The following is a 22,146-nucleotide window of genomic DNA, read 5'->3' as shown; positions in this document are numbered from 1 at the left end:
TATCAGTATTGGTTTGAATACCTCTTTTTCAATTCCTATGGGTAGATACCTAGATATAGAAATGCAGAGTCAAATGGCAATTCAGTGTCTGACCTTTTGAAGAACTGCCAAACTTTTTTCCATTGACTAAAGACCATTTTGTAGTTCCACTACCAATGTTTAAGAGTTCCTATTTCTTTTAGCATTTTGACTCATTTGAGTTAATTTTTAGAATATGGTATGAGGTAGGAGATCTAAACTCATTCTTTTCTGTGGCTCAAAACTTTGGAATTAATATTTTTAAAAGATAATTATCATTCTCCACAGTCTTGGGAAAGTATCACTCATGAAAATATCAAGTTACTTTTCTTACACTTCAAGAATTAAAGATAGTAATAAATGTAAGAGCTGAAACTATAAAACCCTCAGGAAAAAGCATTTGGAAATGGATTCTTATACCTGGTAGTAAAAGTAAAAAGCTACACAAGTTAAATTGGATGAATTGGATATATCAAAATAAAAAGATTTTATACAGCATAGGACACTGTCAAGAGACTGAAAAGACAGTGTACAGATTGGGAGAAAATATTGTCAAATCATGCACCAGATAAAGATCTAGGATCTAGTCTACATAAAGAATTCTTATAGCTCTAAGCAATAAGTTACTCAATTTAAAAATAGGCACAGAATTTGATTAGACATTTCTCCAGAGAGATACAGCTGTCCAGTAAGCACATGAAAACATGCTCAAAAATAGGCAAAGAATTTGATTAGACATTTCTCCAAAGATGTACAAATGGCCATTAAGCACATGAAAACATGGTGAACATCACTAACATCAGGAAAATAGAAATCAAAACCATAAGAATCTTTCAGGATACCTATAATAAGAGGAAGGGACAGTAATAAGTGTTTACGGTGGAATGGAGATCTTGCAACACCCATACATGGCTAGTGAGAATGCTGGGTGATGAAGCCACTTTGGAAAATGGTTTGACAGTTCTTCAGAAAGTATGGAATTGCCATGTGACTCAGGAATTCTACTCTTAGGTATACTCAGAAAAATCAAAAATATATGTGTATGTCCACAGAAAAACTTGTACATGAATATTCATAACAACATTTACTTTTACTAGCCCAGAGAGGAAACAAGTCAGATGCCGATCAACAGTTAAACACAGTAACAAAAAAATGTTTTGAAATTAGATTGTGGTGATGGCTACACATACTACACATGGTGAACATACTCTAAAACCACTAAATTGTGCACTTCAAAGGAGTAAAGTTTAGAGTATATAAAGAAACTAAGAATAAATACATTTTTAAAATATCTCGCTTGCAGAAATTTTTGTTTTAAAGCAGTACTCATTTGCTGTTTAGCCTAAGGAAAAAAAATTTTTTTTCTTTTTTTTTAGAAATTTATCATGGCATCCTGCATTGACCACTAGAAACAAAATGCGAATTCCACATTCTCATGCATTCATTGATCTGACTGAAGATTTTACAGCAGGTGAGTTGCACATAAATGTAAAAATGTCTTTTTGGATGCCAAAAAATGGTGAGATGTTTGCTGTGTTCCTAGTAAACATTTTCTGTTGAATTGAACATTGAAACCAAAATATGAAAAGGGTACAAGGAAGTCAGTGATACCAGGAAAATGTAAAAAGTACTGGATGTAATAAAATATACCTGTAGTTATTTTTTGCTGTTTGTTAATCATATAAAAATTTGAATTTTTGACTAATAAATGCTGTATATTTAAGTATGAGAAAAATATATAGCTTATATATTAAAAATTGCAAAGATTGTTTTTCATTTTTATTATGAAAAATGTTGAACACAGAAAAGTAGGCAGAATAGTATGATACACACATATTTAATCATCACCTAGCTTCAACAATAATCAGCATATGGCTAATCCTGTTTCATTTGTATAATCACCCATGAGCCCCTCCCGCCTAAATAAATTTATCATCTCAAACATTTTATCATTTCATTTATAAATATTTCAATCTGTAGTCATGTCCAACTCTTTGCAACGATGTGGGCTGTAGCCACCAGGCTCCTCTGTCCATGGAATTCTCCAGGTAAGAATACTGGAGTGGGTAGCCATTCTCTTCTACAGAGGATCTTCTTGACACAGGGATCAAACCTGTATCTCCTGCATTGCAGACAGACTCTTTCCTGTCTGAGCCACTAAGACAGGTTGTTAATTTTTAACAACCACAAGATCATTTTCGAACTTAAAAAAAAAAATGAACAAAATTCTCTTAATTTTTGTTGTTCAGTCACTAAGTTCTAAGTCGCTATGCCTTGAGACTCCTTACACTGCAGCAGGGCAGGCTCTTCTGTACTCCACTGTCTCCCAGGGTTTGGTCAGATTCATGTCCATGGAGTCGATAATGCCATTCAGCCATTTCATTCTGTATCACCCCCTCCTATTCCTGCCCTCAATCTTTTCCAGCACCAGGGTCTTTTCCAGTGAATCAGCTCTTTGCATCAGGTGGCCAAAGTATTGGAGCTTTAGCTTTAGCATCATTCCTTCCAATGAATGTTGAAGGTTGATTTCCTTTAGGATTAACTGATTTGATCTCCTTATAGTCCAAGGGACTCTCAACAGTCTTCACCAGAACCACAGTTCAACAGCATCAGTTCTTTAGCATTCAGCCTTCTTTATGGTCCAACTCGCACATCCGTACAGGACTACTGGGAAAACCATAGCTTTGACTATGCAGATGTTTGTCAGCAAAGTGATGTCTCTGTTTTTTAATATGCTGTCTAGATTTGTCATATCTTTCTCTCCAAGGAGCAAGAGTCTTTTAATTTTGTGGTTGCATTCACCATCTGCCCTGATTTTGAGCCCAAGAAAAGAAAACCTTTACTGCTTCCACTTTTTGCATTTCTATTTGCCATGAAGTGGTAGGACTGGATGTGATGATCTTAGTTTTTTGAATGTTGAATTTTAAGCCAGCTGTTTAGCTCTCCTTTTTCACTCTCATCAAGAGACTCTAGTTCCTCTAGGATTTTGCTATTAGAGTGATATCTGCATATCTGAGGTTGTTGATATTTCTCCTGTCAATCTTGATTGCAGCTTGTGAGTCATCCAGCCCGACATTTCACATGACGCACTCTTCATCAGTTCAGTTTAGTCCCTCAGTCGTGTCCGACTCTTTGCGACCCCATGAACCGCAGCACGCCAGGCCTCCTTGTCCATCACCAACTCCCGGAGTTCACTCAACTCATGTCCATCGAGTCAGTGATGCCATCCAGCCATCTTATCCTCTGTGGTCCCCTTCCCTCCTGCCCCCAGTCCCTCCCAGCATCAGGATCTTTTCCAATGAGTCAACTCTTTGCATCAGGTGGCCAGGTATTGGAGTTTCAGCTTCAGCATCAGTCCTTTCAGTGAACATCCAGGACTGATCTCCTTTAGGATGGACTGGTTGGATCTCCTTGAAGTCCAGGGGCCTTTCAAGAATCTTCTCCAACACCACAGTTCAAAAGCATCAATTCTTTGGTGCTCAGCTTTCTTCACCATCCAAGTCTCCCATCCATACATGACCACTGGAAAAACCATAGCCTTGACTAGATGGACCTTTGTTGGCAAAGTAATGTCTCTGCTTTTGAATATGCTATCTAGGTTGGTCATAACTTTCCTTCCAAGGAGTAAGCGTCTTTTAGTTTCATGGCTACAATCATCATCTGCAGTGATTTTGGAGCACAGGAATATCAAGTCAGCCACTATTTGCTGACTTGTTTTACCATCTATTTGCCATGAAGTAATGGGACCAGAGGCCATGATCTTCATTTTCTGAATGTTGAGCTTTAAGCCAACTTTTTCACTCTCTTCTTTCACTTTCATCAAGAGACTCTTTAGTTCTTCATCACTTTCTGCTATAAGGGTTGTGTCATCTGCATATCTAAGGTTATTGATATTTCTCCCGGCAATCTTGATTCCAGCTTGTGCTTCCTCCAGCCCAGTGTTTCTCATGATGTAATCTGCATGTAGGTTAAATAACCAGAGTGACAATATACAGCCTTGATGTACTCCTTTTCCTATTTGGAACCAGTCTGTTGTTCCATGTCCAGTTCTAACTGTTGCTTCCTAACCTGCATACAGATTTCTCAAGAGGCAGGTCAGGTGGTCTGGTATTTCCATCTCTTTCAGAATTTCCCACAGTTTATTGTGATCCACACAGTCAAAGGCTTTGGCATAGTCAATAAAGCAGAAATAGATGTTTTTCTGGAACTCTCTTGCTTTTTCGATGATCCAGCAGATGTTGGCAATTTGATCTCTGGTTCCTCTGCCTTTTCTAAAACCAGCTTGAACATCTGGAAGTTCATGGTTCAGATGTGGCTGAAGCCTGGCTTGGAGGATTTTGAGCATGACTTTACTAGCATGTGAGATGAGTGCAATTGTGTGATAGTTTGAGCATTCTTTGGCATTGCCTTTCTTTGGGATTGGAATGAAAACTGACCTTTTCCAGTCCTGTGGCCACTGCTGAGTTTTCCAAATTTGCTGGCATATTGAGTGCAGCACTTCACAGCATCATCTTTCAGGATTTGAAATAGCTCCACTGGAATTCCATCACCTCCACTAGCTTTGTTTATAGTGATTCTTCCTAAGGCCCACTTGACTTCATATTCCAGGATGTTTAGCTCTAGGTGAGCGATCACACCATTGTGATTATCTGGGTCGTGAAGATCTTTTTTGTACAGTTCTTCTGTGTATTCTTGCCACTTCTTAATATCTTCTGCTTCTGTTAGGTCTCTACCATTTCTGTCCTTTATTGAGCCCATCTTTGCATGAAATGTTCCCTTGATATCTCTAATTTTCTTGAAGAGATCTCTAGTCTTTCCCATTCTGTTGTTTTCCTCTATATCTTTGCATTGATTGCTGTGGAAGGCTTTTTTATCTCTCCTTGGTATTCTTTAGAACTCTGCATTCAGATGGGTATATCTTTCTTTTTTTCCTTTGCTTTTCACTTCCCTTCTTTTCACAGCTATTTGTAAGGCCTCCTCGGACAGCCATTTTCCTTTTTGGCATTTCTTTTTCTTGGGGATGGTCTTGATTCTTGTCTCCTGTACAATGTCATGAACCTCCGTCCATAGTTCATCAGGCACTCTGTCTACCAGATCTAGTCCCTTAAATCTATTTCTCACTTCTACTGTATAGTCAAAAGGGATTTGATTTAGGTCATACCTGAATGGTATAGTAGTTTTCTCCACTTTCTTCAATTTCAGTCTGAATTTGGCTATAAGGAGTTCATGATCTGAGCCACAGTCAGCTCCCTGTCTTGTTTTTGCTGACTGTATAGAGCTTCTCCATCTTTGGCTGCAAAGAATATAATCAATCTGATTTCAGTGTTGACCATCTGGTGATATCCATGTGTAGAGTCTTCACTTGTGTTGTTGGAAGAGGATGTCTTCTATGACCAGTGTGTTCTCTTAGAAAAACTCTATTAGCCTTTGCCCTGCTTCATTCTGTACCCCAAGGCCAAATTTACCTGTTACTCCAGGTGTTTCTTGACTTCCTACTTTTGCATTCCAGTCCCATACAATGAAAAGGACATTTTTTGGGTTAGTTCTAGAAGGTCTTGTACATCTTCATAGAACTGTTCAACTTCAGCTTCTTCAGCGTTATTGGTCAGGGCATAGACTTGGATTACCATGATATTGAATGGTTTGCCTTGGAAACAAACGGAGAGCATTCTATCTTTTTGAGATTTCATCCAAGTGCTGCATTTTGGACTCTTTATTTGACTGTGGTGGCTACTGCATTCAGAGAAGTTAAATAAGCAAGGTGGCAATGTACAGCCTTGTCATAATCCTTTCCCGGTGTTGTTTCATGTCTGGTTCTAACTCTTGCTTCTTGACCTGAATACAGGTTTCTCAGAAGACAGGCAAGGAGATCTGGAATTCCCATCTCTTGAAGAATTTTCCACAGTTTGTTATGATCCACACAGTCAAAGGCTTTGGCATAGTCAATAAAGCAGAAGTAAATGTTTTCTGGAATTCTCTTGCTTTTTCCATGATCTAGTGAATGTTAGCAATTTGACATCTGGTTCCTTTGCCTTTTCTAAACCCAGCTTTTACATCTGTATGTCCTCGGTTCATTTACTGTTAAATCTTACCTTGAAGGATTTTGAGCATAACCTTGCTCCATGTGAAATGAGTACAATTGTACAGTAGTTTGAACATTCTTTAATATTGCTTTTCTTTGAGATTGGAATGAAACGTGACTTTTTCCTTTGCAATGTTATGAACTTCCATAGTTGCTTAAGCACTCTTTCTGCCAGTTCTCATCTCTTGAATCTGTTCATGACCTCCGCAGTATAATCATAAGGGATTTGATTTAGTTTATACCTGAAAGACCTAGTGGTTTTCCCTACTTTCTTCAATTTAAACCTGAATTTTGCAATTAAGACTTCATGATCTGAGCCACAGTCAGCTCCAGGTCTTGTTTCTGCTGACTGTGTATAGCTTCTCCATCTTTGGCTGCAAAGAGTGTAATCAGTCTGATTTCAGTATTGTCCATCTGGTGATGTTCATGTGTAGAGTTGTCTCTTGGGTTGTTGGAGAAGAGTGTTTGCTATGACCAGTGCATTCTCTTGGCAAAACTCTGTTAGCCTTTACCATGCTTCATTTTGTACTCCCAAGGCCAAACTTAATTCTGTTAATATCAAATACGTAATCACTATTCAAAATGCCCTAATGCTCTCCTAAATGTTGTTTATCAAATTAGGTAAACAAGGTACATCAGTCAGTCAATTCAATCGCTCAGTCGTGTCCAACTCTTTGCAACCCCATGGATTGCAGCACGCCAGGCTTCCCTGTCCATCACCAACTCCCAGAGCCTACTCAAACTCATGTCTGTTGCTTCTGTGATGCCATCCAACCATCTCATTCTTTGTCATTCCCTTCTCCTCCTGCCTTCAATCTTTCCCAGCATCAGGGTCTTTTCCAGTGAGTCATTTATTTGCATCAGGTTCATACATACAAAGAAGAAACAGAATTTTTCAAAGTTGAATTTTGAAAATTCAGTTTCAAAGTTGGATTATGCCAACTCTGTTCTCATGGTGTTAATATGCTAATATGATAATGTCATCTGTTATTTCCTATAAGCCAGTGATTAGATTTGGAGTCTTGATCAGAATCAGTCTCTTTTTAGTTGAGAATACTTCCCAGGTGTTGCTTTTTGTTTCAGTTCATTAGGAAACACATGATTAGGTTCTCTCTTTTGTGTGATTAAGAGTCATCAGTAACTTCAGTTTTCTTCAGCGTGGACCATTCATTATATTGCTCTTGTAATGGTTTGAGCAGCTATTGATAATCATTGTCAAGTCTTATTTTTTCAAAAGGAATTATAAAATTATAGCGCCCTAAATATGTCACTCCTCAGCATATATTATTAGCTGAAATTTTCTATTAAAAAAAATAAGGAACTTCTTTCATTATCTTTTTATTCACTCAAAATACATTTTGGACAGGTAGGTTAAATGCATGAATTTTCTTCTGTCTCTTTTTTTTAATTTTCCCAGTTTTTTTTTTTTTAATTTGGTAAAATACACATAACATAAAATTTACCATAGTGACCATTTTTAAGTGTATGTTTTAGTAATATTAAATACAGTCATGGTATTTACCTACCATCCCACTCTTTTCATCTTGTAAAACTGAAATTTTATACCTTTGATTAATAATTCCTCATTTATCTCTTTCCCCAGCCTGTGGTAACCACTGTTCTACTTTGTTTTTTGACTATTACAATTAATTCAAATAAGTGAAATCATACAGTGTGTGTTATTTTGTAACTGGTTTATTTCACTTAGCATGATATCCTTGAGATTTATCCTTGTTGTAGCATATGTCAGAATTTTCTTCCTTTTCAAAGCTGAATTTTGTATAACCACATTTTGCTCAACTTCCATATTTAACTATTGTAAATAATGCTGCTATGATTGTTGATGTACAAACATCATTTAGAGATCTTGCTGTCAGTTCTTTTCGGGTATATACCCAGACGTGAAATTGTTGGACCGTATGATACTTTTGTGAGGAACGACCATCACAGCAGCTTTATCATTTTACATTCTCACCAACAGTGTACAGTTTCCAGTTTTTCCACATACTTGCCAATATTTGTTGTTTTCTGGTTTGTTTTTTTTTATATATACCTGGCATTCTAATACGTTTAATGTGGTATCACATTGTAGTGTGTTTTTTTTGGTTTTTGTTTGTTTCACCATTCCACATGGCTTGCGGCCTTAGTTCCCTAAGAGGAACTGAGAGATTGAACCTGGCCGCAGCAGTGAAAGTGCCAAGTTCTAATCACTGGACTGCCAAGGAATTCCCTCCTGGTAGTTTTGATTTGCATTTTCCTAATGACTGGTGATGTTGAGCACCTTTTCATGTGCTTATTGGCTCTTTGCAGATCTCTTTTTGAGAAATGTGTATTTAAGTCCTGTGCCCATTTCGTAATTTTGTTGTTTCTTTGCTGTTATTGAGTTTCAGTTATTCTCTATTTAGAGTTTTGCTTCCTCATCAGATTTACAAATATTTCCTCTCATTCTGTGGGATACCTTTTTACTCCATTGATACTGTCTTTGGATGGAAAAAAAAATACTAATTACATGAAGTCCAGCTTTTCTGTTGTTTCTTTGTTGGCTGTGCCTTTGTTGTCCTACTCAAGAAATTATTCCCAGTTTCACTGTTATGAAGCTTTTGCCCTATATTTTCTTTAGGAGTTTTACAGTTTTATCTCTTACATTTAGAGCTTTCATCCATTTTGACTTAATTTATGTATATGTTGTTAAATAAGGTTCCAACTTCATATGTTTGCATGGATACCCAGTTTTCCTTGTTCATTTCAGTTCAGTTGCTCAATCATGTTCGACTCTTTGCAACCCCATGGATTGCAGCGCCCCAGGCCTCCCTGTCCATCACCAACTCCCAGAGTTCACTCAACTCATGTCCATTGAGTCAATGATGCCGTCCAGCCATCTCATCCTCTGTTGTCCCCTACTGCTCCTGCCCCCTATCTCTCCCAGCATCAGAGTCTTTTCCAGTGAGTCAACTCTTCGCATCAGGTGGCCAAAGTATTGGAGTTTCAGCTTTCGCATCAGTCCTTCCAAAGAACACCCAGGATTGATCTCCTTTAGAATGGACTGGTTGGATCTCCTTGCAGTCCAAGGGACTCTCAAGAGTCTTCTCCAACACCACAGTTCAAAAGCATCTATTTTTTGGCGCTCAGCTTTCTTCACAATCCAACTCGCACATGCATACATGACCACTGGAAAAACCATAGCCTTGACTAGATGGACCTTTATTGGCAAAGTAATCTCTCTGCTTTTGAATATGCCATCTAGGTTGGTCATAACTTTCCTTCCAAGGAGTAAGTGTCTTTTAATTTCATGGCTGCAGTCACCATCTGCAGTGATTATGGAGCCCAGAAAAATAAAGTCTGACACTGTTTCCACTGTTTCCCCATCTATTTGCTATGAAGTAATGGGACAAGATGCCATGATCTTCGTTTTCTGAATGTTGAGCTTTAAGCCAACTTTTTCACTCTCCTCTTTCACTTTCATCAAGAAGCTTTTTAGTTCCTCTTCACTTTCTGCCATAAGGATGGTGTCATCTGCATATCTGAGGTTATTGATATTTCTCCCAGCAATCTTGATTCCAGCTTGTGCTTCATCCAGCCCAGCATTTCTCATGATGTACTCTGCATATAAGTTAAATAAGCAGGGTGACAATATACAGCCTTGATGTACTCCTTTTCCTATTTGGAACCAGTCTGTTGTTCCATGTCCAGTTCTAACGGTTGCTTCCTGACCTGCATACAGGTTTTTTAAGAGGCAGGTCAGGTGGTTTGGTATTCCCATCTCTTTCAGAATTTTCCACAGTTTATTGTGATCCATACAGTCAAAGGCTTTTGCATAGTCAATAAAGCAGAAATAGATGTTTTTCTGGAACTCTCTTGCTTTTTTGATGATCCAGCAGATGTTGGCAATTTGATCTCTGGTTCCTCTGCCTTTTCTAAAACCAGCTTGAACATCTGGAAGTTCACAGTTCACCTATTGCTGAAGCCTGGCTTGGAGGATTTTGAGCATTACTTTACTAGCATGTGAGATGAGTACAATTGTGCAGTAGTTTGAGCATTCTTTGGCATTGCCTTTCTTTGAGATTGGAATGAAAACTGACCTTTTCCAGTCCTGTGGCCACTGCTGAGTTTTCCAAATGTGCTGGCATATTGAGTGCAGCACTTTCACCACATCATCTTTCAGGATTTGGAATAGCTCCACTGGAATTCCATCACCTCCACTAGCTTTGTTCATAGTGATGGTTTCCGAGGCCCACTTGACTTCACATTCCAGGATGTCTGGCTCTAGGTGAGTGATCACGCCATTGTGATTATCTGGGTCATGAAGATCTGTTTTGTACAGTTCTTCTGTGTATTCTTGCCACATCTTCTTAATCTCTTCTGCTTCCATTAGGTCCATACCATTTCTGTCCTTTATTGTGCCCATCTTTGCTTGAAATGTTCCCTTGGTATCTCTGATTTTCTTGAAGAGATCTCTAGTCTTCCCCATTCTTTTGTTTTCCTCTATTTCTTTGCATTGATCGCTGAGGAAGGCTTTGTTATCTCTCCTTGCTATTCTTTGGAACTCTTCATTCAGATGCTTATATCTTTCCTTTTCTCCTTTGCTTTTTGTTTCTCTTCTTTTCACAGCTATTTGTAAGGCCTTCCCAGACAGCCATTTTTCTTTTTTGCATTTCTTTTCCATGGGGATGGTCTTGATCCCTGTCTCCTGTACAATGTCATAAACCTCCGTCCATAGTTCATCAGGTACTCTGTCTATCAGATCTAGTCCCTTAAATCTGTTTCTCACTTCCACTATTAAACGTAAAGGATTTGATTTAGGTCATACCTGAATGGTCTAGTGGTTTTCCCTACTTTCTTCAATTTAAGTCTGAATTTGGCTATAAGGAGTTCATGATGTAAGCCACAGTCAGCTCCCGGTCTTGTTTTTGCTGACTGTATAGAGCTTCTCCATCTTTGGCTGCAAAGAATATAATCAGTCTCATTTCGATGTTGACCATCTTGTGTTGTTGGAAGAGGGCGTTTGCTATGACCAGTGCGTTCTCTTGGCAAAACTCAGTGGAGTTTTCCTTGTAACATTTATTTAAAAAAGACTTGTCATTTCCACATTGAATAGTCTTAACTACTCTTGTCAAAACTCATTTTACCATATACTCAAGGGTTTATTTTTGGGATCTGTGTTATTTCACTGATCTGTATGGTGCCTTGTCTTTATGCTAGTACCACACTGTTTTATTTACCAAAGCCTTGTAATATATTTAATAATCAGAAAATGTGAGTCTTCCAGCTTCATTCTTTTTCCACATTGTTTTGACTCTTTGAGGTGGTCCCTTGAGATTCTACATGAATTTTAGGACAGGTTTTTTTTTTTTTCATATGTATAAGAAGTGCCATTGGAGTTGTGATAAGGATCATTCTGAATCTATATGTCACTTTGGGTAATATTGCTATCTTAACAACATTGTTTTTCAGTTCATTAATATGCAGTGTGTTCTCATTTATTTGTCTTCTTAATGATTTAACATTGTTTTGTAGTTTTTATTCTACAAGTCTTTCACCTCCTTGGTTAATTCTTAAGTATTTTATTCATTTTGACCTATTGTAAATGAAATATTTTCTTAATTTCCTTTTTGGATTTTATGTTTTAAGTGTATAGAAATGCAACTGATTTTTGCATGTTAATTTTGTGTCCTGCTACTTCTCTGAATTCATTTATTAGTCCAAATGGGTTGGTTTTTTTTTTGGTAGAATTTTTAGGGTTTTCTGCATATAAGTTCATATCATCTATGAAGAGAGATAGTTTTGCTTTTCTCTTTCTAACTTGGACACCTTTTGTTTCTTTTTCTCTTATTTCTTATTCTTCCAATTTGTTTTAGCCAGTTTTCAAACAGTTCTAATCTGCTTTTACAATTTTATTTTTATACAGTATACTAATTGCAAATGAGTGAGGCATGCCTGGTGGTTCCTAAAAGTAATAAAATTTCCTTCCTTCATAAGTATTTCATCATTAAACTCCTAAAATTTATTTGAAAAGCAAATAAGCTAATAATAATTTATAATTGAAACTTCTTGTCCTGGATGACTATAAATTTTATTAGAGCGTTTTCATTATTAAGATATAGTTTGCAAAGTTAAGAAAATTTTAGTGTTTGAATTTACTTTGGATTTCACTTTTTAAAACATATTAGGTCACAGATTAAGCCTTTTGCTCTGTAAGTTTTTCATGGTTCTAAGAGTTTAGGTTCCTGAACAGGAGCTCAGTTTGGAAAGAGGAGACTTTAAAAAAAAGAGGTTACTTTTATTGTGGCATATAAGTATGCTGAATCATGTGAAAACACAAAAATAAGGGATTTTATACATTGTCCTGGAAATTGTCTTAAAAGCTTGTTTTTTCAATATAAGGATATTCTGTAGTTATAGGCTCATGTTCTCTTATCTCCTTCCATTTAATATTAGACTTCCCTCAACATACTGACTCTGCCTGTAATTAATTTTTTAAATTATTTATTAGTTATTTTCAGCTGTGTTTGCCTTCTTTGCTGCACTTGGACTTTCTCTCGTTGTGGTGAGTGGGCTCCTCATCACTGTGGCTTCTCTTATTGTGGAGAATGTATTCTAGAGCATACAGGCTTCAGCAGTTGTGCCTCATGGGCTTTAGAGTGCTGGCTCAGTGGCTGTGGCACATGGATCTTAGTTGCCTTGTCGCATATGGTATCTTCCTGAACCAGGAATTGAACCAATATTCAGTTCATTGTAAGGCAGATTCTCAACCATGGAAGCCCAATAATTTTTTTTTTTTATTAAAGAGTAATTATGGTTATTGTCAGATGTTGGAAAATATATCTGAATAGATAAGATATCTCAATAGGTTTTTGTTTTATTTTAAAATGATGTGATTACAATTTATTTCATTACAGCAATTTGAATATCCAAAAGTAAATGCATATAATTTCTGTAAAGCATATTTTTACTTACTGAACTACTGGTGAACTTCACTAATTTATTCAAAAAAGCTGTGACTGCACTGGTAATGTGAACACAGATATGTGATTTCAAGATGTATTCTTCAAAGAAATAACACCAAGACATTTTTAGTTCTGCTTTATTCTCCCATCCTGCAATCAATATCCAAGAATGAGGAATGAAAGGGACTATGGATAGAGCTGCTGGGCTTAAGTACAGCTGTAAAAAAAGGTGAAACCTTTCCCGAGGTTCCTTCATCCATACTATTCTTGGCCTCTTTGACCCTTAGGGGCTCTGGTGACATTATTCTCTTTCTTTCAGTCAGCTGATGCTCTTAATCTGACCCCCAATTGCCCTGAATTTTTCACAACATTGATTTCATCCTTTGCAGTAAACTTTTCTCTTACTATTTATCCCAAAAAAATCTTTTGCTGGGTATCTGCATAGCCTGAGTGGTAAACCAGTGAAAACAAGATAAAAATTTGCTGCTGCAGATTTTCCCTGGCCACACAGCACATGAATTTCAAAAGAGGCCTTAAGTCCCATGAACATTGAGTAATATAAAAATAATTACCACTTTGTCAGAGTCAGTGGGAAGACATTTTGTGGTGGGCGGTTTTCTCCTCTGCCACTTAAATCAGACCTCCTAGATGACTACAGTGCTACATGGTCCCACATAGAACCAGAGTAGACAGGATGAGCCCAGATATTTAAAAGCCCTCCTAAGTGGGTCTTTGTCCTCTTCTCTTGCTTCTTTGGATTCATCCTGTACATTCTTCTGAGGCCCCGGCCACTCTCCTATCAGAAACCTTCCCTGGTTCCTCATTATTTATCAGATGCTTTCTGAACTTCTGTTGTATCTTCTAAATGTCCTGTGGACTGGGCCTGTCCTGCCTTTCTGGTCAGTTGTTTGATTACACGCAAGATGAGCTGAGGTTGTTTTGTTCTGGTTGGTTGTTTTACATTCCACATATAAGAAATCATACGGGTATTTGTCTTTATCTGTCTGACTTATTTCACTTATCTTAGAAAATGCCATTAAAATATTTTTGGTGCTTTTATGTTTTTGCACTTAAATCTTTGATCCAGTGGAATTTTCTTGTTATTTTTGTTATATCTTTCGATGCACGTCTTTCTGAATTGATAGTGGTAAAAAGTCTACCTGGCAAGGTGGGAGACACGGGTTCAATCCCTGGGTCAGGAAGATCCTTGGAGGAGGAAATGGCAACCCACTACAGTATTCTTGCCTGTAAAATCCATGGAACAGAAGAGCTGCAGGGAGCTATAGTCATGGTGTCACAAAGAGTCAGACATGACTAAACATGCACTGAGCCAGAAGGTTCTTTATTCAGTAGCACAGACCTCTTTCTAATTTCTGCCTTGTTATTGAGGAATTAATTTCTGCACTTATTTACTTGTGTCCTGCCCTACAGAGCATGCGTGCCATCAAATCCTTTTTACAGGTTTGCGTAAATAAAAGGAACTGTCTGAATCATTGGTCATTTAAACAAGATATATTTATTATAGTTAAAAGTAGACTTTCTTTAAAAGAAATATCATAAATAGTGGCATTAAAATTTTAACAAATTACAACATAGGAAACATAACCTTTGTTTTCTAGAATCAAAACTCTATGCCTTGGGCAGGTATTGGAGAAACAGAATTTAAACTTCTCAGTCAAAAGTTTATATCTTAGTCTCTTGAGGGTTTTAATTTATTAGTTAAATATTCAGTTTTTCTGGATATTAATGCATTTCTCTTCTAGCAGAAGTGGCAACTGGGGCAGCCTAAGGATAAGCTTGTATGTCCTGAAGGATTTGGAAGGAAAGGTCTTTCTTTGTGTCTTCTCTGAGGTTTCTACACCACCATGTTGATGGCCCTTATATATTAGGTGCCTTGCTGGTATTTGGCAGCTGGGGACCTCCTGATCTCTTCTGGCTCAGTCAGAGCTTCTTAGTCTTCCCTGGCTGACTTGATCGCCTTGAATCTAATCTTGATTTAATAGATCCCTCTGAAGCTCCACCTCTTCCATTCAGCCTTCTCACTTGAATTGTCCATTGTTCTTCCTTTACTATTGAATTCATTTACTTTGCACCATAGTGGCCCATGAAAGATCCACTGGCCCTCAACTTGATTATGGTCTGTATTCACCACAGGTGGTCTCAAGTCCCTTTGCTACACATGAAAATCAAGGGAAGTTTGAGAGTACTAGGTTAGACCCTCTATAATTTGTTTCTGTTCTGTGAGAATAACCATTATACATACCCCTGTCATCTCAAAAAGACAGGCTCCTCCCTGAATTCCAATAGGAAGCAGGGACTTTAAATTCTTGCTGGATAATGACTCAAAAATAAGCTGAATATTGGCTCTTTTTTTTTTTTTTTTTTTTTTTTGCCATCCTATTTGATAACCCTAATCTTTGCCAAGGCCAGCAGTTCTCTAAATGTGATCTCATTCTCTCCCAAGTGCGCAATAGAATTTTTCAGAAATTTTAAAATATAATGATTTTATCATTCTGACAGCATGTGTGTGTTTATGTACTCTTATGTTTTAAAAATGTTTCAGTATTAAGGTTTAATATAGTAAATCATGTCAACATTGTATAAATTAACAAAACATCTTTGGGGTCCTCAATAATTTTTAAGAGTGTGGAGAGATCCTGCCACCAGAAAGCTTGAAAACTGCTGCCCTAAGCAAACGGATGCTTCTAGCTGACTGGGGTCACTGTGCAAAGTAATGAGAAAGAGTAATGTAATATCCTTCATACATACATACATTTATCAAACAAAGATAAGATCTTGGTTGTGACAAGTGAGATAGATCATAACAATCCCTCTAAGCATTCCCCACCCCTCCTTCTTATTCCTGCCGAATAATTATTAGGGTTCTAGCGTCTGACATGCATCCAAGTGGAGGAATTCAGAGGCTGATCTGTTGGTGAGGTGTTCACTTCCTTCAGATGGATTCTCAGAAGTAGAATTGCTGAGTCATATGGTAGTCCTGTTTTGAATTTTTGAGGAACCTCTGTGTTATTTTCCATAGTGGCTATACCAGTTTATAGTCTTACCGGGAGTGCCCAAAGGTTCCTTTTTCTTCACATCCCCACTAGCATTTGTTAATCTGTCTTTGATGCTAGCCGTTCTAACAGGTATGAGGTGATATCTCACTGTAATTTTGATTTGCATTTCAGTGTTTCCTGAAAATTTCTTTAATATCACAAATACTTTTTCACTAATTCATCAGTTTCAATAATTATTTACTGAGCCACTGCTCTGTGAGGCATTATACCAGAAACCATGGGTTCAAAGATAAAAAACAAGATCTCCAGACTTAAGAGCTACAGTGCATGGATCTCAAGGATGTTGTTATAGCAAGATATCATTGCATTCATGCTGTATTTAGAAGTTTAAACTTGATTTTTAAGTACATTAATTTCTGTCTTAAATGTTTTAAAATTCAAAAGAATTTCAGACCCAGATACACTTTAATACTTGAGAGCATCATTCATTTGTAGTACATTTATGGTGCTGTACAAGATTCCTATATTTCTTTCCTTGCACACCCATGCTAGTCTCATCACTCCAAAAATCATCTGCATTCTGATGACTCCCAGATTTATATCTCCAGGTGGTACCTCCCTACAAATTCCAAAATCACATATCCAAATATCTACCAGCCATAACTACATCTGTGTCTCATAAGACATTTCAGACCCTGTTTCCCAGACTTCTACCTCCTCAACCAATAATCTTCCCATCTCCCTCAGTGGCAACCCTGTCTTTCCAGTTCCTCTGTCAAAATGCTAGAATCATCCACACCACCTCTTTCTTTCACACCCAACATCAAGTCTGTCTTGCAATATTATTCTTCATTCTACTTTCAGAATAAATCCACAACCTGACCACTTTCACCACCTCTACTATAACCATCTTGGTCCAAGAAAATGTCATTTCTCACCTGAATTATTCTAGTTACTGTTCCCGTGCTTCCACCCTTGTCCTCCTACACCCTGTTTTCAACATGTGAACTGCTATGATCCTTTAAAAATGAAAATCAGGTCATATCACTCTTCTAAAGTTTTCCAGTGTTTTTTTGTTGTTGTTGTTATTGTTGTTGTTTTTACATTTAGAGAACTAGCCAAAGTCCACAAAATGGCCTACTAGGCCCCACATACTTTGGCCCACAATGACCTTTCTGACTTTCTATTTTATTTTCCCACTTGATGCCTTGCACTGAACATGTAAACTCCTTGCTGTTTCTTAAACACTGCAAACAAGCTTGGGATGTGTGGCTATTTTCTCTACCTGGCATATTACTCCTCTGGATATCCATATCACCTCTTTCAGCTTTTTTCTCCAGATTGACTTTAGTGCCGTCACATCTTCACTCACCTGTCATTTTGTTTGCCAGTAAGGCCTGCTGTATCTGAAATTACAACTTTCAAGCACTCCCCTTTGCTCTTTTCTTTGCTTTCTTTTTTCTCAAAAGCACTTTCAACTGCTGAAATACTATCCACTTATCTTTGCTGTGTCTTCTCATACCGTATCATAAGTACCATGAGGGCAGGGATTCTTTTGTTGTTCTGTTCACTGTTGTCTCTTCAGTGCCTGGAACAGTACCTGGCACCTCATAGGGGTTTGATGGATGTCTGTTGAATAGTAACAATTTGGGCAGCAGAATCTGAAGACAGATAGCATGTTTTTAGCTGCTCATACTATCCCTAGTTAGTAGACCTCATTCAACTAAAGATTTATTAGCCTACAAAGGAAGCTCTTGATAAAAATTGTGTTTGTTTCCAAAAGTTCAACCGTGTATGATTAAATGGGTTTTTTGTTTTTATTTTTTAAACACCACAAAGGATTTCTCAGAACTATATACAAAACTTAAGCACTTTGGCTCTGGGAATTTTATCTAAGCAGATGTAGAAAATAATGAATACATTTCTCAAGAGTTTTGTCCATTTTTCTAAAAACACAAATTAAACTGTTTGAACCCTTGAGATAACATAAGGTTATTTTATAAATTGCTTCTTAATGTATCAAGTTAGAACTAATTCAGATCTGTTCTAAATCATGGTTGATCTTTATCAGCAAAGATGAAGAGACCTGTTTACTAAAAACTGAAGTTGTCTTTGATACTATCTGATAAGGATTGAGAGCACAACAGAGATATAGTATTAAGAAATGTCTTTTTTGTAAGCCTCCTGTAACTTCTCTGATGCTTTCACACATTTATACCTGAATATTTCTGAGAGAAACTTTTCAGAGATATTTGTCTTTTGTAACAATATTGCACTCGCTTATCTTATAACTATTAGTACCTATTATTTGTACCTGGTCCTAATCCAGGGATGTCCTGGTAGCTCAGGTGGTAAAGAAACTGCCTGCCATTCAAGAGACCCGGTTTCAATCCCTGCATCGGGACAACCTCCTGGAGAAGGGAATGGCAACCCACTCCAGTATTCTTGCCTGGAGAATTCCATGGACAGAGGAGTCTGGTGGGCTGTAGTCCATGGGGTCGCACAGAGTTGGACACAACTGAGCGACTAACACATCACACCATCCCTTCCTCATCCCTCCCTGCAAAAGTCTATCAGAGTATCAAATCTGCTGTAATTTTATTAATAGTTTTTATCTGAAAGTCAAGAATTAATAATAAAAATAAGCGCTACCACTTATTTAGTACTTAGAATGAACTTGACCCTAGTCTAAGCAGTCTATGTGTATTCACTTATTTAAATCATCATAACAACATGATAGAACAAAAAAACCCCAGTGCTTATTGATGTAAGCATTAGTGACATTTTATTACTAACAGGAAGAATTCCATGCTCCTCATTATGGCACAAAAGGATCTTCTTGGTCTGGTTTCTGCCCAGTACTCCATTCTTAGTTCTCACTAACCCCCATCTCTTTATGCATCATGCCCAAAATGCTCTGAATTCCCCTTGCCCTCCTTTCATCTAGCTGACTTTTACATACCCTTTGGCTCTCAACTGAGACCTCTCTTTTTTCTGGGAAGCTTTCTCTGAACCCCAGTGTAATAGCTACTACTCTATAATAATTGTTTGATCACTTGTGTATTTCTTCTTTAAAAGCATCAGCTCTTAAGGAGAGTGACTCCTCTCTTCTCCGTTTTAGTCCCTGCTTCTGACACAATCCTGGTGTCTAGTGATACCTATTTGAATGACTAAGGAGGGAATGAAAATGAAAGCAAGCCAGTTGCTAAGGAAGACAGTGTACTATTTTGGTTAAGAATGGGGGGTTTGGATCCAGTAAATCTGGACTCCAGTCTGGCTCTTCTACTACCCAGCTAAACAAATTCTTTTGCCTAAGTTTCAGACTCATCTGTAAAAATGAGAATGTAAATATTAATAGTTCCTACCTTGTAAGGAATAAAATTAGAGAACACACGCAGAGTATCCAGAACAAGGCCTATAGTATAATATGGTAATGTGCTCTGTCTCTCAGTCCTGTCCAACTCTGTGGTTCCATGGACTATAGCCTACCCAGCTGCTCTGCCCATGAAATTTTCCAAGCAAGAATACTAGAGTGGATTGCCATTTCCTACTACAGTGGATCTTCTCAACCCAGACGTGGACTCGAACCTGTATCTCTTGCATCTTCTCCCTTGTCAGGCAAATTCTTTACAACTGGTGCCACATGGGGAGCCCATAACACAATAAAGCTAACTGTTATTTCATTCCATTTTAATATATGAACACGTAAAACTAAAAAGCTGTCTGCTTATCACTGTATTGTTTTTGACAATAAAAGCACGCATACATACATAGCTACATGACCCACTGACAGATTGCTTAATATCGAGAGATACAAGGCATACTATTATATGTGGCCTTCAACCCCTGAAAATATTAGAAAAAGTAACTGGTGTACCAGTTGGATAAAAATACAACTGTCATATGAGATAAAACAAAATCTGAACTTTTTATAGAACTGTGAGCCTAAGTACAGTGTATTAAAAATGTAGTTTTTAAGTGTATGCTGCATGAAATGGAAAGAGACTTTATTATAGCTGGTAACAGACTGAAAGAATGTGAGGTCTCTGAACTTGTTCTGATGGAAACTAATGTCTACTGATGTATGTCTTGAAGTGTTTTTTCTTAAAGAAGGAAAACGTGGTGCTCTATTAAAATTCACTTAATAGTATTGCTCCATTTACCCTTTGTCTCATTTTTACTAAATCTATTATCTATTAATAGACAATACCAATTAGTTTGCTTGCACCTTGGTAACATTTCTTATACTCTGCAATCTGTCAGAATAGGCCTAGCTCTGAAAATCTGATCTGTGAAGCAAGGGAAACACTTAGCTGAGTGATTGAAAGTGCAGGGAGAGAAGCTCTTTCCTTCTTGATGTTAAAAAATTTTCCCATTGTGGGTTTTATCTAGCCTGACCCATGCATGTGGTTTGGAGAATTGAGCTTCTCTTTCATGAATGTTCACTGAAACCTTGGTGCATAAGCTTTCCATGAGTATAGAAAGAGCACCAATGAAATCATATTAGCTCTTTAATGTCACTAGGGCTCCATTTGATACACTGGAGAAGGAATAAGTGGGACTTTGGCATTATGGTTATCATTCTGAACAGAATGCCTGCCTGCAGATTAAATTCTTTACCTGTCAGGAAGAATCTGATCTATTTGAGGGCATTTTTGCCTTGGTTACCTTGTTGGTATCTAATTTGTTTTCAGGGAGAGGAACAGGAAAGGCAAACTGAATCAATTTAGTATTTTCTTCTTAGAAATATATTGATTTGGTTATATTCAGGCTTTTATAAATTATCATTATAGAAAGTAACTGTTAACTGAAATGAGCAAATTTATGTAACAGCTAAGAAAAATGGTACAAATTTGTAAGCTTGAGTTATTAATGATTTCCTTCTTAAAGAGGAAGACTTAAAATGATTGAAGAAGTTTAGTGACCTATGTTTTGCTTTCATGTATTTCCAGAATTAAACTGTACAATTTGTACTCTCTCCAATATTCTAGCCTGGAGAATTCTATGGACTGTGTAATCCATGGTGTCGGCAAAGAGTCAAACACAACTGAGCAACTTTCACTTTCACTTTATATTATTAATTCAGATCTTTTTTTCTTTTCTTGCCTCATGCTTTCTACCATTTCTTTGTTCCTCAGCATTTCTAAACATACACTGGGAATGAGGAGAGAGGAAATTAAAGTTTTTCATGTTTTCTTTATTTTTAGTAATTGAAGGGGGGTGTGTGGCAATGCTGTTAAGAGCAGCATAGCAAAAGTCTGAATTTCAGGCTAGCTAACTGTGTATGCTTTGTTAACTATGGGATCTGCTGTCTCTTATCTAGGGACTTACCAAGATAAGTAAGAAGGGACTTAAGAAGATAAGACATCAATGAAGCATTAAAGAGTGATGAAACTTTTACTTAAAAGTGCTTCTAAACTGAAAAGACAAGTCATTGATAAGACTGCAATCTTATGTAAAGCCTCCCACCTCAATGATGTTTCAGTTCTTTGCTCAGAGATCTTCAGTGTTTTCCTTTTATCCTCTAAATTAGTTGATAGTTTCTTAAGCTGAGTACAGTGTGATCTTAGCCTCCTTTCCAACTTTATCTTCTGACGACCTCTGCTGATATCCACCCTTCAGCTGAACTAAAGTCATCTTTGTCCTGAATGGGCTTTCATTTTCCTCACTACCATGGCTTTGCTATGCTATTTCCTCTACCTAAGAGTTTCTCAGTCATGGCATTACTGACATTTTGAGCTGGTTGATTCTTTGTTTTGGGGAGCTGTCACCATCTAAATAGTAGTGATAACCAAAAATCCAGATGTCCCCTGGGGGGCAAATTTCCCCTGTGAATTATTTCTGCCCTGTGTTTCTGTAGTCTCCTACTCTTTTGAGGTGTTTACCACTTAGCTACACCCACCGTCTTGCAGTTTTGATTACTGACACATACCAGGTTTCTGATTTCTTAGAGACATAATTCCTCCCAAGCAGTTGTCTAGCTCCTGCCATCATTTGAGCTGATTTCATTGTCAACAGAGATGACCTAGCCCAACATAATGACCTCCTCACCTCAGCCACCTCAGTTCATTCCCTGTGCCTTATA

General features: G+C 37.5%; 1 protein-coding gene across 1 annotated transcript in view; it reads left to right on the top strand.

The window, feature by feature from the left end:
• ITFG1 (integrin alpha FG-GAP repeat containing 1) overlaps positions 1-22,146 on the top strand; it is a 313,498-nt gene that overhangs the window by 28,777 nt on the left and 262,575 nt on the right. Inside the window, exon 6 of the mRNA XM_006062755.3 lies at positions 1,395-1,489. Within this exon, the coding sequence (XP_006062817.3) occupies positions 1,395-1,489 (95 nt within the window). The remainder of the gene's footprint in view (positions 1-1,394; positions 1,490-22,146) is intronic.

This window comes from Bubalus bubalis, chromosome 18 (assembly GCF_019923935.1).
Source record: "Bubalus bubalis isolate 160015118507 breed Murrah chromosome 18, NDDB_SH_1, whole genome shotgun sequence".
Classification (NCBI taxonomy): Eukaryota; Metazoa; Chordata; class Mammalia; order Artiodactyla; family Bovidae; genus Bubalus; species Bubalus bubalis.
Note: the sequence above shows the minus strand (reverse complement) of the source record. Positions and strands in the feature narration are given on the sequence as shown.